The following is a 16,843-nucleotide window of genomic DNA, read 5'->3' as shown; positions in this document are numbered from 1 at the left end:
TATCAACCCATCTCGATTTTATTATAAGATTCATAAATTTAAATTTATTACTTTGTTATATTTCTTTATAACTGTAATTTCTAAAAAATTTATTTATTTAATTTTCATAAAAAATCCAGCAACAAGATGCATAACTTTCACAGCTATTATGAGATCTTTAGAAAATAACATTTTTAATTTTAATTACAATATAACTTAATAAAATTGTGTGTGGTGCCTCTGTAATGAGATTTTGTTATAAAATACTTATATTTTTAATTACAGTAATACCCCGACTTACGCGAACCCGGAGTTACGCGATTTTCAAATCTCGTCGATTCGTCTTTTGTTTGAGCGCCACGCAATCCTTGATTACTCACTACCCCCACACTATTGTTCAGCTTACATGTTCGGATGTGTCGCGCGGAATCCACACATAGCTACAATTTATTTTGTGTTATTTATTTCTGTGTTTGTTATATCTACGAAGACTCGAGAGACTCTACTATATCATCCAAACGAAGTAGAACTGATTCTTCTGCATCAAACAAGAAAAGAAAAACTTTATCTTTGGAATGTAAAGTTAACATTNTTTTTTTTTTTTTTTTTTTTTTTTTTTTTTTTTTTTTTTTTTTTTTTTTTTTTTTTTTTTTTTTTTTTTTTTTTTTTTTTTTTTTTTTTTTTTTTTTTTTTTTTTTTTTTTTTTTTTTTTTTTTTTTTTTTTTTTTTTTTTTTTTTTTTTTTTTTTTTTTTTTTTTTTTTTTTTTTTTTTTTTTTTTTTTTTTTTTTTTTTTTTTTTTTTTTTTTTTTTTTTTTTTTTTTTTTTTTTTTTTTTTTTTTTTTTTTTTTTTTTTTTTTTTTTTTTTTTTTTTTTTTTTTTTTTTTTTTTTTTTTTTTTTTTTTTTTTTTTTTTTTTTTTTTTTTTTTTTTTTTTTTTTTTTTTTTTTTTTTTTTTTTTTTTTTTTTTTTTTTTTTTTTTTTTTTTTTTTTTTTTTTTTTTTTTTTTTTTTTTTTTTTTTTTTTTTTTTTTTTTTTTTTTTTTTTTTTTTTTTTTTTTTTTTTTTTTTTTTTTTTTTTTTTTTTTTTTTTTTTTTTTTTTTTTTTTTTTTTTTTTTTTTTTTTTTTTTTTTTTTTTTTTTTTTTTTTTTTTTTTTTTTTTTTTTTTTTTTTTTTTTTTTTTTTTTTTTTTTTTTTTTTTTTTTTTTTTTTTTTTTTTTTTTTTTTTTTTTTTTTTTTTTTTTTTTTTTTTTTTTTTTTTTTTTTTTTTTTTTTTTTTTTTTTTTTTTTTTTTTTTTTTTTTTTTTTTTTTTTTTTTTTTTTTTTTTTTTTTTTTTTTTTTTTTTTTTTTTTTTTTTTTTTTTTTTTTTTTTTTTTTTTTTTTTTTTTTTTTTTTTTTTTTTTTTTTTTTTTTTTTTTTTTTTTTTTTTTTTTTTTTTTTTTTTTTTTTTTTTTTTTTTTTTTTTTTTTTTTTTTTTTTTTTTTTTTTTTTTTTTTTTTTTTTTTTTTTTTTTTTTTTTTTTTTTTTTTTTTTTTTTTTTTTTTTTTTTTTTTTTTTTTTTTTTTTTTTTTTTTTTTTTTTTTTTTTTTTTTTTTTTTTTTTTTTTTTTTTTTTTTTTTTTTTTTTTTTTTTTTTTTTTTTTTTTTTTTTTTTTTTTTTTTTTTTTTTTTTTTTTTTTTTTTTTTTTTTTTTTTTTTTTTTTTTTTTTTTTTTTTTTTTTTTTTTTTTTTTTTTTTTTTTTTTTTTTTTTTTTTTTTTTTTTTTTTTTTTTTTTTTTTTTTTTTTTTTTTTTTTTTTTTTTTTTTTTTTTTTTTTTTTTTTTTTTTTTTTTTTTTTTTTTTTTTTTTTTTTTTTTTTTTTTTTTTTTTTTTTTTTTTTTTTTTTTTTTTTTTTTTTTTTTTTTTTTTTTTTTTTTTTTTTTTTTTTTTTTTTTTTTTTTTTTTTTTTTTTTTTTTTTTTTTTTTTTTTTTTTTTTTTTTTTTTTTTTTTTTTTTTTTTTTTTTTTTTTTTTTTTTTTTTTTTTTTTTTTTTTTTTTTTTTTTTTTTTTTTTTTTTTTTTTTTTTTTTTTTTTTTTTTTTTTTTTTTTTTTTTTTTTTTTTTTTTTTTTTTTTTTTTTTTTTTTTTTTTTTTTTTTTTTTTTTTTTTTTTTTTTTTTTTTTTTTTTTTTTTTTTTTTTTTTTTTTTTTTTTTTTTTTTTTTTTTTTTTTTTTTTTTTTTTTTTTTTTTTTTTTTTTTTTTTTTTTTTTTTTTTTTTTTTTTTTTTTTTTTTTTTTTTTTTTTTTTTTTTTTTTTTTTTTTTTTTTTTTTTTTTTTTTTTTTTTTTTTTTTTTTTTTTTTTTTTTTTTTTTTTTTTTTTTTTTTTTTTTTTTTTTTTTTTTTTTTTTTTTTTTTTTTTTTTTTTTTTTTTTTTTTTTTTTTTTTTTTTTTTTTTTTTTTTTTTTTTTTTTTTTTTTTTTTTTTTTTTTTTTTTTTTTTTTTTTTTTTTTTTTTTTTTTTTTTTTTTTTTTTTTTTTTTTTTTTTTTTTTTTTTTTTTTTTTTTTTTTTTTTTTTTTTTTTTTTTTTTTTTTTTTTTTTTTTTTTTTTTTTTTTTTTTTTTTTTTTTTTTTTTTTTTTTTTTTTTTTTTTTTTTTTTTTTTTTTTTTTTTTTTTTTTTTTTTTTTTTTTTTTTTTTTTTTTTTTTTTTTTTTTTTTTTTTTTTTTTTTTTTTTTTTTTTTTTTTTTTTTTTTTTTTTTTTTTTTTTTTTTTTTTTTTTTTTTTTTTTTTTTTTTTTTTTTTTTTTTTTTTTTTTTTTTTTTTTTTTTTTTTTTTTTTTTTTTTTTTTTTTTTTTTTTTTTTTTTTTTTTTTTTTTTTTTTTTTTTTTTTTTTTTTTTTTTTTTTTTTTTTTTTTTTTTTTTTTTTTTTTTTTTTTTTTTTTTTTTTTTTTTTTTTTTTTTTTTTTTTTTTTTTTTTTTTTTTTTTTTTTTTTTTTTTTTTTTTTTTTTTTTTTTTTTTTTTTTTTTTTTTTTTTTTTTTTTTTTTTTTTTTTTTTTTTTTTTTTTTTTTTTTTTTTTTTTTTTTTTTTTTTTTTTTTTTTTTTTTTTTTTTTTTTTTTTTTTTTTTTTTTTTTTTTTTTTTTTTTTTTTTTTTTTTTTTTTTTTTTTTTTTTTTTTTTTTTTTTTTTTTTTTTTTTTTTTTTTTTTTTTTTTTTTTTTTTTTTTTTTTTTTTTTTTTTTTTTTTTTTTTTTTTTTTTTTTTTTTTTTTTTTTTTTTTTTTTTTTTTTTTTTTTTTTTTTTTTTTTTTTTTTTTTTTTTTTTTTTTTTTTTTTTTTTTTTTTTTTTTTTTTTTTTTTTTTTTTTTTTTTTTTTTTTTTTTTTTTTTTTTTTTTTTTTTTTTTTTTTTTTTTTTTTTTTTTTTTTTTTTTTTTTTTTTTTTTTTTTTTTTTTTTTTTTTTTTTTTTTTTTTTTTTTTTTTTTTTTTTTTTTTTTTTTTTTTTTTTTTTTTTTTTTTTTTTTTTTTTTTTTTTTTTTTTTTTTTTTTTTTTTTTTTTTTTTTTTTTTTTTTTTTTTTTTTTTTTTTTTTTTTTTTTTTTTTTTTTTTTTTTTTTTTTTTTTTTTTTTTTTTTTTTTTTTTTTTTTTTTTTTTTTTTTTTTTTTTTTTTTTTTTTTTTTTTTTTTTTTTTTTTTTTTTTTTTTTTTTTTTTTTTTTTTTTTTTTTTTTTTTTTTTTTTTTTTTTTTTTTTTTTTTTTTTTTTTTTTTTTTTTTTTTTTTTTTTTTTTTTTTTTTTTTTTTTTTTTTTTTTTTTTTTTTTTTTTTTTTTTTTTTTTTTTTTTTTTTTTTTTTTTTTTTTTTTTTTTTTTTTTTTTTTTTTTTTTTTTTTTTTTTTTTTTTTTTTTTTTTTTTTTTTTTTTTTTTTTTTTTTTTTTTTTTTTTTTTTTTTTTTTTTTTTTTTTTTTTTTTTTTTTTTTTTTTTTTTTTTTTTTTTTTTTTTTTTTTTTTTTTTTTTTTTTTTTTTTTTTTTTTTTTTTTTTTTTTTTTTTTTTTTTTTTTTTTTTTTTTTTTTTTTTTTTTTTTTTTTTTTTTTTTTTTTTTTTTTTTTTTTTTTTTTTTTTTTTTTTTTTTTTTTTTTTTTTTTTTTTTTTTTTTTTTTTTTTTTTTTTTTTTTTTTTTTTTTTTTTTTTTTTTTTTTTTTTTTTTTTTTTTTTTTTTTTTTTTTTTTTTTTTTTTTTTTTTTTTTTTTTTTTTTTTTTTTTTTTTTTTTTTTTTTTTTTTTTTTTTTTTTTTTTTTTTTTTTTTTTTTTTTTTTTTTTTTTTTTTTTTTTTTTTTTTTTTTTTTTTTTTTTTTTTTTTTTTTTTTTTTTTTTTTTTTTTTTTTTTTTTTTTTTTTTTTTTTTTTTTTTTTTTTTTTTTTTTTTTTTTTTTTTTTTTTTTTTTTTTTTTTTTTTTTTTTTTTTTTTTTTTTTTTTTTTTTTTTTTTTTTTTTTTTTTTTTTTTTTTTTTTTTTTTTTTTTTTTTTTTTTTTTTTTTTTTTTTTTTTTTTTTTTTTTTTTTTTTTTTTTTTTTTTTTTTTTTTTTTTTTTTTTTTTTTTTTTTTTTTTTTTTTTTTTTTTTTTTTTTTTTTTTTTTTTTTTTTTTTTTTTTTTTTTTTTTTTTTTTTTTTTTTTTTTTTTTTTTTTTTTTTTTTTTTTTTTTTTTTTTTTTTTTTTTTTTTTTTTTTTTTTTTTTTTTTTTTTTTTTTTTTTTTTTTTTTTTTTTTTTTTTTTTTTTTTTTTTTTTTTTTTTTTTTTTTTTTTTTTTTTTTTTTTTTTTTTTTTTTTTTTTTTTTTTTTTTTTTTTTTTTTTTTTTTTTTTTTTTTTTTTTTTTTTTTTTTTTTTTTTTTTTTTTTTTTTTTTTTTTTTTTTTTTTTTTTTTTTTTTTTTTTTTTTTTTTTTTTTTTTTTTTTTTTTTTTTTTTTTTTTTTTTTTTTTTTTTTTTTTTTTTTTTTTTTTTTTTTTTTTTTTTTTTTTTTTTTTTTTTTTTTTTTTTTTTTTTTTTTTTTTTTTTTTTTTTTTTTTTTTTTTTTTTTTTTTTTTTTTTTTTTTTTTTTTTTTTTTTTTTTTTTTTTTTTTTTTTTTTTTTTTTTTTTTTTTTTTTTTTTTTTTTTTTTTTTTTTTTTTTTTTTTTTTTTTTTTTTTTTTTTTTTTTTTTTTTTTTTTTTTTTTTTTTTTTTTTTTTTTTTTTTTTTTTTTTTTTTTTTTTTTTTTTTTTTTTTTTTTTTTTTTTTTTTTTTTTTTTTTTTTTTTTTTTTTTTTTTTTTTTTTTTTTTTTTTTTTTTTTTTTTTTTTTTTTTTTTTTTTTTTTTTTTTTTTTTTTTTTTTTTTTTTTTTTTTTTTTTTTTTTTTTTTTTTTTTTTTTTTTTTTTTTTTTTTTTTTTTTTTTTTTTTTTTTTTTTTTTTTTTTTTTTTTTTTTTTTTTTTTTTTTTTTTTTTTTTTTTTTTTTTTTTTTTTTTTTTTTTTTTTTTTTTTTTTTTTTTTTTTTTTTTTTTTTTTTTTTTTTTTTTTTTTTTTTTTTTTTTTTTTTTTTTTTTTTTTTTTTTTTTTTTTTTTTTTTTTTTTTTTTTTTTTTTTTTTTTTTTTTTTTTTTTTTTTTTTTTTTTTTTTTTTTTTTTTTTTTTTTTTTTTTTTTTTTTTTTTTTTTTTTTTTTTTTTTTTTTTTTTTTTTTTTTTTTTTTTTTTTTTTTTTTTTTTTTTTTTTTTTTTTTTTTTTTTTTTTTTTTTTTTTTTTTTTTTTTTTTTTTTTTTTTTTTTTTTTTTTTTTTTTTTTTTTTTTTTTTTTTTTTTTTTTTTTTTTTTTTTTTTTTTTTTTTTTTTTTTTTTTTTTTTTTTTTTTTTTTTTTTTTTTTTTTTTTTTTTTTTTTTTTTTTTTTTTTTTTTTTTTTTTTTTTTTTTTTTTTTTTTTTTTTTTTTTTTTTTTTTTTTTTTTTTTTTTTTTTTTTTTTTTTTTTTTTTTTTTTTTTTTTTTTTTTTTTTTTTTTTTTTTTTTTTTTTTTTTTTTTTTTTTTTTTTTTTTTTTTTTTTTTTTTTTTTTTTTTTTTTTTTTTTTTTTTTTTTTTTTTTTTTTTTTTTTTTTTTTTTTTTTTTTTTTTTTTTTTTTTTTTTTTTTTTTTTTTTTTTTTTTTTTTTTTTTTTTTTTTTTTTTTTTTTTTTTTTTTTTTTTTTTTTTTTTTTTTTTTTTTTTTTTTTTTTTTTTTTTTTTTTTTTTTTTTTTTTTTTTTTTTTTTTTTTTTTTTTTTTTTTTTTTTTTTTTTTTTTTTTTTTTTTTTTTTTTTTTTTTTTTTTTTTTTTTTTTTTTTTTTTTTTTTTTTTTTTTTTTTTTTTTTTTTTTTTTTTTTTTTTTTTTTTTTTTTTTTTTTTTTTTTTTTTTTTTTTTTTTTTTTTTTTTTTTTTTTTTTTTTTTTTTTTTTTTTTTTTTTTTTTTTTTTTTTTTTTTTTTTTTTTTTTTTTTTTTTTTTTTTTTTTTTTTTTTTTTTTTTTTTTTTTTTTTTTTTTTTTTTTTTTTTTTTTTTTTTTTTTTTTTTTTTTTTTTTTTTTTTTTTTTTTTTTTTTTTTTTTTTTTTTTTTTTTTTTTTTTTTTTTTTTTTTTTTTTTTTTTTTTTTTTTTTTTTTTTTTTTTTTTTTTTTTTTTTTTTTTTTTTTTTTTTTTTTTTTTTTTTTTTTTTTTTTTTTTTTTTTTTTTTTTTTTTTTTTTTTTTTTTTTTTTTTTTTTTTTTTTTTTTTTTTTTTTTTTTTTTTTTTTTTTTTTTTTTTTTTTTTTTTTTTTTTTTTTTTTTTTTTTTTTTTTTTTTTTTTTTTTTTTTTTTTTTTTTTTTTTTTTTTTTTTTTTTTTTTTTTTTTTTTTTTTTTTTTTTTTTTTTTTTTTTTTTTTTTTTTTTTTTTTTTTTTTTTTTTTTTTTTTTTTTTTTTTTTTTTTTTTTTTTTTTTTTTTTTTTTTTTTTTTTTTTTTTTTTTTTTTTTTTTTTTTTTTTTTTTTTTTTTTTTTTTTTTTTTTTTTTTTTTTTTTTTTTTTTTTTTTTTTTTTTTTTTTTTTTTTTTTTTTTTTTTTTTTTTTTTTTTTTTTTTTTTTTTTTTTTTTTTTTTTTTTTTTTTTTTTTTTTTTTTTTTTTTTTTTTTTTTTTTTTTTTTTTTTTTTTTTTTTTTTTTTTTTTTTTTTTTTTTTTTTTTTTTTTTTTTTTTTTTTTTTTTTTTTTTTTTTTTTTTTTTTTTTTTTTTTTTTTTTTTTTTTTTTTTTTTTTTTTTTTTTTTTTTTTTTTTTTTTTTTTTTTTTTTTTTTTTTTTTTTTTTTTTTTTTTTTTTTTTTTTTTTTTTTTTTTTTTTTTTTTTTTTTTTTTTTTTTTTTTTTTTTTTTTTTTTTTTTTTTTTTTTTTTTTTTTTTTTTTTTTTTTTTTTTTTTTTTTTTTTTTTTTTTTTTTTTTTTTTTTTTTTTTTTTTTTTTTTTTTTTTTTTTTTTTTTTTTTTTTTTTTTTTTTTTTTTTTTTTTTTTTTTTTTTTTTTTTTTTTTTTTTTTTTTTTTTTTTTTTTTTTTTTTTTTTTTTTTTTTTTTTTTTTTTTTTTTTTTTTTTTTTTTTTTTTTTTTTTTTTTTTTTTTTTTTTTTTTTTTTTTTTTTTTTTTTTTTTTTTTTTTTTTTTTTTTTTTTTTTTTTTTTTTTTTTTTTTTTTTTTTTTTTTTTTTTTTTTTTTTTTTTTTTTTTTTTTTTTTTTTTTTTTTTTTTTTTTTTTTTTTTTTTTTTTTTTTTTTTTTTTTTTTTTTTTTTTTTTTTTTTTTTTTTTTTTTTTTTTTTTTTTTTTTTTTTTTTTTTTTTTTTTTTTTTTTTTTTTTTTTTTTTTTTTTTTTTTTTTTTTTTTTTTTTTTTTTTTTTTTTTTTTTTTTTTTTTTTTTTTTTTTTTTTTTTTTTTTTTTTTTTTTTTTTTTTTTTTTTTTTTTTTTTTTTTTTTTTTTTTTTTTTTTTTTTTTTTTTTTTTTTTGTATTTTTATATTCTGCATCCCTTATATTCTGTAAAACTGAATGTCATCAATTCAATTAAATCTACTGTTTTCACAACAGTCTATATTCTGAAAATTAAGACAATATTATCTGAAGTGTATAATATACACTTCTGATAATATTGTCAGATAATATATGAAGTGCAAATAATAATATAATGCATTTAATTAGAACTTCATACTTATTCTTTTGTTAAATAATCAAATTCAATATTCAAACAAATACTTTTTAACTGTTATGGCATCCACACTGCAAATCAGATCCCAGCATGCTCCAAGCCATTTGTTGTTGCTCCTCAAAAGGTTGGACAAGGCTCAGAAGTTCAGAGATGTATCAACCAAGTTCAGAACTTTTGTTGAACTGGTTTGAAGCAGCTCCAAACTTATTCACAGATTTGGTAGATACACACCTTTAGTGTAATTGCTCTTCATTTATTTTTTTTACATTTAAATTATATTATACAATATTTGTTTTTTTTACTACTTAATTTGTTTAATTATTATTTTGTAGTTTAAAACTGTTAACATTTTAAATAATTTTATGCTACAAAGAATTTGGTAAAAATATTTTAAAAATGTTTGTTTTTTGAAATAAATTTTTGAATATTTTCAAAATTCATTCCTTTTAAAGACTGATAAAACAATATAAAAGTAAAAAAGTTTTAAAATATAACACATTTAAGAATTAAATTCTTTTTAATTTTGTTTCAAATCAGTTTTATAAGTTTAATTTTTTTTATTACTTTATGATACTTAAAATGTCAACAGATCAAAAACAGATTTAGTAAAAATTAGAATTTGTCTAATTTTTTTTCAAATAAAACACTTCTTTATGCATTCTTGATGCAAACATTTAAGATAATCAATTTTAACATTTGGTCGGAATTTTATTTGTCATTTTGAACATCTTATCGTTTATTACTTCATTGTTACTTTTATTTAAGCTCTAAAACGATTTGTTAAACTATACTTTTTATTGAAAAATAATTTAAACTTTATTAATATAACAAATTAGTAACAGCTGTAAATTTAGATGGCTGTTCTCATTTTTGCAATTTATCCACAATCATTAAAATCAAAATTTAAAATAAATCAATTTATAATTAATATTGATAGCCTGTTAAATTCAATCCTTTTCCTAATTATTAAACTTATGTAAACTGAAATTAATAGAGTAATACAACAAGAAATATCTAATAAATGCTTTAATATAAGAAAAACTCTAACAACAAACATACAAATGCAAGTATTAAAAATATATAGTACTGTACACAGTTTTATAAATGAATAAATACAGATTTGAGAAAGAGATCAATATTTATACTTAAATTCAAAATTCTATACATTAATTTTACTTCTGAGTAATACAGTTTAAAAATAGGTTTTCCCCCCTCTCTGAATGCAACAAGACAAACTTTCTAATTTTAAATCTTCTCTAAAATTAACAATACTGGTAAAATTACTATAAATAATTGAATGAAGTAATTAAACTTTGTTATCTATAATTCATCAACAAAGATTTTACAAGTTGTAAACATAATGAAATAAATGCCTAAATATTTTATTGGTTATTTTTTAAAAAAGAAATACTTGTATTCTATTCTTTTCATTCAAATGATGATGCCATTTATCTATTACTTCATTCTTTCTTGCCACTATTAAACGTAATATCCTTTAAATTAAATTTATATTCTACTTTACAGAATAATTTTGATAGTAGGATCAAAACTATTTTGAAAATATTTNAAAAAAAAAAAATAAAAAAAAAAAAAAAAAAAAAAAAAAAAAAAAAAAAAAAAAATGTAGTATAAATGTTAATAACGAGTAGAATCATCATTAAATCTGACCCTATCAAAGATACACAACCCCCTTTTTCTCCTCATCCCCTTGACCTTTAACTACCAAAATTTAAAAGTATTAATGCCTCTTATATACAAACCAACATGCCAAATTTCATTACTTAATCTTTACCCCATCCTGAGATATAAAGCAAAACAGATGCCAACACACACAATTTTTTGTCACTTTTTTACTTTTTTGAATTTCAGGTGGTCTCAAAATGTGCAGATTTGCAAAAAGCTCAGAGGGTCAAATCTGACATGATTCCAATACTTTCCCTTGTTATGTATACATAACAGCCAGGAAAGTAAAATGAGTAAAGTTTATTTCTATAGGAATAATTTTAAACTTAATGTTACATTAACTAAAATAACAAAATATTACTTTTATATGTATACTATATTCCAAAATTTGCAAGTTGGAGTAAGCTGTTTATTTTTGTTTTCCCCAGAACAGTTCTAATTTTAATATTTTGTTAATCTTTACTTAATGTAATGTTAATATAATGAAATTATATCCAAAAGCGCAAAAAAAAAAAAAAAACTTGAAAATATTTACTGATATGAACATTCTTATATATTGTACATTCATTATTTAAGATATACAGTCGATCCCCCTACAACACTGTTGATTTTTCCGTTTTATATGAATTCCATGTTGTACAAGTCACTTAGATTTTACAAATACGTGTGCCGGGCTGTGAACAGTTCTCATATTTGTAAAATCTAAGTGACTCGTACAACATGGAATTCATATAAAACGGAAAAATTAACAGTGTTATAGGGGAGTCGACTGTACCTGATGATGTTCATTAGAAACAGACAAAGACATTATCAGTAAATATTTTTACTCCTTTTACTGGTTTTGGATATATTTGTGTGTACTTTCGTTCCATACAACCAGTTTTTGAAGAAGTGAATGTGTTAATTTAACTGTTTTGTCCATATTCTAAAATCAGATTTAAAATTTCAAATTTCAGATGTTTATTGTCCTATTTTAGTAATGAATATTTATTTTTTATTTTCATAGGAACTCAATCATTTATGATATTATTATAATAGCAACTATAATCTTTTAAGCATTGACCTTGAAACAGATATAGATCCAAAAAGCATTAGAATTTCAATTTTTTTAATTCTATTAAAGCATTTTTTTCTGGTTTTTAAATGTTTAGAATCATTTGTATATTTTTTCAAAACATCAATTTTATTAAAATAATAATTTTCTTACCAGCCACAGTATTTCTAATATTTGATGAATTGAGGTTTAAACGCATTTGATGTCTTCTTTTGTGAACAGTCAAATGATCTTCATTTGTAAAATGCTATAATATAGTTAATATTTAATTTTAATAAAGTTAGAAATACATTTGCAAAAAATTAAAATAGTAATGCATCATTTGATGATTATAATTTAATAAATTCATTCAAATTTACACTACATTTTCATAGTAAAGTTAGTATTTAGGAACAAATCTATACATAATATATCTCTATATACAAATATTATTCCATGATAGAAAGAAAATTTATAAAATCAAATAATTTAACAGGAAAAAATAAAAAATATACATATACAGATACATACATATGATAAAAAGCTCTATCTCTATACTATTCAACATATCTGCACCAAATTTGGCATGAATATTCTTTGATGCAAAAAAAAAAAAAACAACAAAAAAAAAAATACCGTTTTGGAACCAACCATTCCTAAGCATTCCTAAGCCCAAGCAAGCATTAACATAACATTACAGTTTCATTATTGTAAACACTTAGTAACTAATATGAACATTTATCGACCTAAGACTATTACATTAATCATTCTATCCCAACCAAACCACACCAATCCCTACCCTCTCGAAAGTACAAGCAATACCAGACACATGCAACTAAATATAAAATGAAAACACTATTTTTCCACTACTTCAATTTATTCCCTTAAATACAGCTGTGTTCTAAATAATTTAACTGAAATCTAATCTAAATATACAAATGTATATACTTGTTTCATGTGTTATTTTACAAAGACTTTGTAGAACTTCATATTATGATAATTAGATCAGAAACAATTACCTACATTTCTAACAAGAAGGCCATATGTTCAAATTGCCAATTCAAAAGAAACTTGGTGAGAATATAGCCCTAAAAACAAAAATGGCTCCTTGTCCAAATAATAGGGCCTATTTCTCAAGAGTTTCTAAAAAACAAGCTCTGAAAATTGAGTATTTACTTGTGAAACTTCCAAAGACTTATCCACTTGGCTATCCCATTCCAAAGAGACATAAGATACTAGGTACTGGAGCTACACTTCATGATGTCATTTCCTGTGAAAACAAAATCTCTATAGATTTAACTGTTTTATGTTGTTAAATAAACATGAGGAATAATAATAGTAATAATCATGCTAATGATATGGTGAAAAAATAAAATAATTATGCTACACATTTAAAAAACAAAATCAAAATTGCAAAGGTTCAAACCTATATTGTGTATCTCCAGTGCCTAGCATCTTATCCACTTGGCTATCACTGTTCCAAGGAGATGTGAAACTTCCAAAGACTTATAAGTTAAACAATCAATTTTCAGAGGCCTGTTTTTTGGAAATCTTGAGAAGAGACACAAACATCTGAGCCTCTTTGTAAGTATAAGTATGTTTCACAAAAAAAAAACTTTTTAACTGTTATAATAAGTTTAATTTAAACAATAAATAACTTATTTTGTTAAGATTAATATAAATACTGTAACGAAATTTTTTCAGATATTTTAAAAAATTAAATTTTTAATCACTCTAAAAATCAAAATATTTAGAATTTAAATCTTGAATATGTTTGGTTACAACAACTTCACTAGTTCTGACAATAAATAAATATCACTCATTGCTTTATTTAAAAAGAATTTTGTCAGAAATGTTACTATTTAAGGTAAGTTTTAAAATAATTTTGGTTGCTTTCAGAGAAACAAATCTGAAATAACACTAGATATATCTGAAAAAACTAAGATCACATGAAAGCCTAAGCATACAACATATGCAAAAAGTTTTTTTCATGTTTATTCTGAAGAAGAATAAAGAATTAATCCAAAAATTGTTATGATATCATAACAGAAAGTTTCAATAAAACAAATATTCTGTAAAAACTGATAATAAAATTTGAAAACTTTCATATAATTAACAAAGAGAACTTGCAGATCATCGTGAACATTATTAAAATTTTTACTGATTTTTACTTAAAATTTCTTTTTATTTTATCATAGTTGAAAAGACGAAAATCCAATTTCACAATAGTGTTATAATTATATCTTTTATTTATTCTTTAATATTTTTTGTCAAGATGTTAATAAATAATCTACAGAAGTATATGATCTCATTAGTAAATACTTGTTTAGAATGTTATTTAGATCAATGATAGATGTTATATTTAAGTATTACTATAGGAAATCTTACTTAAATAATTTATAAGCATTCAATTCATGTATTGTCTGAATATAATCTATTTACATATTGTTTCAAAATTAAAATTCTTATTTTCATGAACTGAAAATGTTTTTTAAACTAACTTATATAAATTTCTTGTTAACTATATCAAAATATTCATTTATCATCTGTTCAGATTGTTTTTTTTTTAATGAGAAAATTTATTAGCTACACGACCAAAAATTATCATTAGGTATGCATATACTTTACAGTTCAAAAATTTTAATCTCGAAATGTGATATTGTAATTATTAAATCTGCTTGATAATCAATCATAGTTTCTTTGAAAGAATTTTATACTTATCAATAGAGTTACAGATGATAAAGAGAGCAAAAATCATTAGATAAAACCTAATATTTCAAACTATTTCACATTTTATGTAAAATTATCATAAATAAAAGATCAAGGACTAAAACACCTGAAATAAAAAAAAGTAATCACAATCAAACAAATTTATAAGAAAATATGCATTTATTTTAATTTAGACAAATATTAATAGATTGATATTTATTGAATAATAAATTTTGATATCCTACATGCCACTAAAGATGTTCATGTGAAAGTTTAGTTAATTTTTGTAATAAACTTTTTCAGTTATTCATTACAGTAGAAGTACCCAGAAATATGTATGTGTATTTGTTTTTATTTCTCATTATTTCAAAATACCAGAAGTTCATCATATACAGCTTTTAGTAAAGCATATTTTCTAAATATCCTATTTAGTTTTAAAGAATATGATATCAAAAACAACATTCACAGAAAATCTGTATCATCTTTTGTATATTCCAAGTAATTCCTATAATCTAGATACTTAGTTGCTTTTAAAATTCAAGAAAGGACATGTCTATGACTGAAAAAAGGAAACAAAGTATACATTCAAAATCTAGGTAAAAAAATAGCTAAAGTTATTTTAACTTTATTGATTAACTAATAAGATTTTCATTAAACAAAACAAATACAAAAAAAGTATAATAAATTATAACAAAACTTCTATATATAAATGTAAAATTTTTTGTTTACAAAATTCTCTCACACTTAAACTCTATAATATTCTCTTTAGTTAAAAATGCCAAAGAGCTTAAAGAATTAAACCATCAATTTATTTGAGATCAGGCAATATATAATAAAATTTTAAAAACAAACAATTATTAATGATATTTTAAATTTATTTAATTTAAAATATATGCTCTCCACCTCAAATTAGTAGTACTGGCTTTCCCCTGTACATCATACTTTTCCTTTAACAATAGAGTTGTGCCAGTCACCTACCTAACATCTTTCAGGAAAAAATTTTACAATTGAAATAACATGACTTCAGGTTGCATTGGAGTTTGTAAATAGTTAATTGAGTCTCCTGCCTCTAAGGTTTCCATATCTGGTCTCATCTTTCATCTATATAACTCTGTTCTCATGATTAAGGAAGGACAGATGGATGGACAGATGAGCGAAGTGAGAATTTATAGGTTTACAATTTTTTAAAATTGAAACCCAATGAAGAATTTCTTTTTAGGGAGTGAAATCTAAAATTTAATATGAAAAACTACAAAGTAGCAGAAAGAACAAAAATCATCATCTTGTTTCTTTGAAAATAACACAGGTTTATAATTGCAACTTGACATTTAGAAGATTTTATGGCTCTCACTTGGCTCTAGCACTAAACATCATTCTGAATATTGTGAAGCAATTTGAGGAATAGAGGAACATTGGCCAAATAACGCCCGATATTTTGGAAAAAGTTATGGCAAATGTGACAAAAAAGGATATTTGTGCCATCAAGAAGGTGGTCATTTAAGTAATATCTTATCCTGCACTTAACGGAAAAAGTTTCCAAAAATAAAACTAATTTTTGCATTTTAATTTTGTTTTTGTTCTTTACAAATGAATTTTAGGGACTTCTTGTCCTACCTAGTACATATTTAATGTTAACATTTGTTAATATTAAATGTGTATAATTATTATAATATGTATGTATAAATTCAATAATTTATCAGACTAAATGTAAATAAGTAAACTGTCATTTTGCAATATAATTTAACTATAGTAGAAATCCAATATTCACACATTCTTTATTCGCACACTTTGCATATTTGGAGTTTTGTATTTGCAACCATTATTCTGTATTCAAGAAATTAAAATCCACTAATTTGCAGAATTAAAAAATTAATAATGAAACAATACATAAACAATCAAATAATTTAAAGACATTTTATGTTAAATGCATTCTACAATAAATTGTGTTGTTGACTATTAGACCATGGATACTAGCTTGTAATTTCTCATGTTATTTTAACACATGGATGCAACTATTAATGTCACATTTTATATTAGTATGCATTATGAATGTGAACATTGTTTTATTTGCAATTTTAGTTATTTTTTTTTTATCCTTATAAATCATCATCATCATAATATAAAAACCACAACAGATAAAATACTGAAAATGGCTAAAGAAATTGCTTAATGTTTCTTAAAGACAAAGCTCACGTACAGAGAATAAAAATTCAACAAATATGGATGCTTGCATGTTTATTATAAATACAGTAAGATAGATTAAGAAAAACAGAGATATAGATTAGAAACACTATAGTAAAATTTTTTGTAAGAAAATATACTATGTTCTAATCCTATATTTTTCAATGTATTTATTTTTCCATATTCACAATTTCCGCATTTATGAGAGTTTTGCAGAGCAACCAACCATGATTATGGATATTCTGTTGCATATGTTTTTTAGCATTGGTAGTTTATTTATTGTTTGGTATTAATAATATTAATATGAAAACACTTCTACTAGTTATTTTGATAATATACTAAAAACTTAAAATTCACAAATTATTTTATTATTAAAAACTTGTTAAAAAAACACAATATTCTTATTAATATATTACAGAATAAACATTTCAATGAATGTATTTATTATTTTATATTTAATGAAATAATCTAGAAACATACTTCCAGTATATTTTTACTTATAGGTTATATTTAAAATTGATATTCAATCATACTTGTTATATTTTACAAACGCTATCTTTAAAAACATCTCGATACTAATAAATGACAGATGCCATTTTATAGTAATTAAAATGATCTTACCATTCCACAACCATCAATATTACATGCAAATGGCTTGTTATCATCCCCCATATTATACAAATTTAATTTGTTCCAGCATATTATGATGAGATTACACCTGTAAAATATATTTTTATTAATAAATTATAATATTAATCAAAAATAAAGTAACTTTATAGCAATTATATAAACTGAATTTTTTACATAACAATACTTAAATGTATCAATTTAAAAATGTAGCCTAAAAATAATCGCAAAAAGTTACATCATATTTCAAATTTATATAAAGATTAACACTATAAAATTTGTTGAATAGATTATGATAATGTCTTTTTATTTACCAAGGAAAAGCATTTGAGTCAAATTATATATATGAGATCTTCCAAATTTTTTTTTATTTGACTTCTTTATTATTCAGGTTTGAAATATTTTGTTATTTTAATTAATGATAATTCAATAATTTGTCAAACCAAATCTTT

At 13.7% G+C, this 16,843-nt stretch overlaps 1 protein-coding gene across 1 annotated transcript in view; it reads right to left on the bottom strand.

The window, feature by feature from the left end:
* Nucleotides 1–16,843, bottom strand: part of LOC111619039 (cyclic AMP-dependent transcription factor ATF-7-like) — a 52,010-nt gene that overhangs the window by 3,498 nt on the left and 31,669 nt on the right. Inside the window, exons 2-3 of the mRNA XM_023360678.1 lie at nt 16,386–16,482; nt 11,049–11,142 (exon numbers count right to left, since the gene is read on the bottom strand). Coding sequence (XP_023216446.1) covers nt 11,049–11,142; nt 16,386–16,436 — 145 coding nt within the window. The 5' untranslated portion in view covers nt 16,437–16,482. The remainder of the gene's footprint in view (nt 1–11,048; nt 11,143–16,385; nt 16,483–16,843) is intronic.

The sequence above is a fragment of the Centruroides sculpturatus genome, unplaced genomic scaffold, assembly GCF_000671375.1.
Source record: "Centruroides sculpturatus isolate CEXI.00-Female unplaced genomic scaffold, Cexi_2.0 scaffold97, whole genome shotgun sequence".
Taxonomy (NCBI): domain Eukaryota; kingdom Metazoa; phylum Arthropoda; class Arachnida; order Scorpiones; family Buthidae; genus Centruroides; species Centruroides sculpturatus.
The sequence above is the reverse complement of the archived record's forward strand: the minus strand, read 5'-3'. Positions and strand labels throughout refer to the sequence as shown.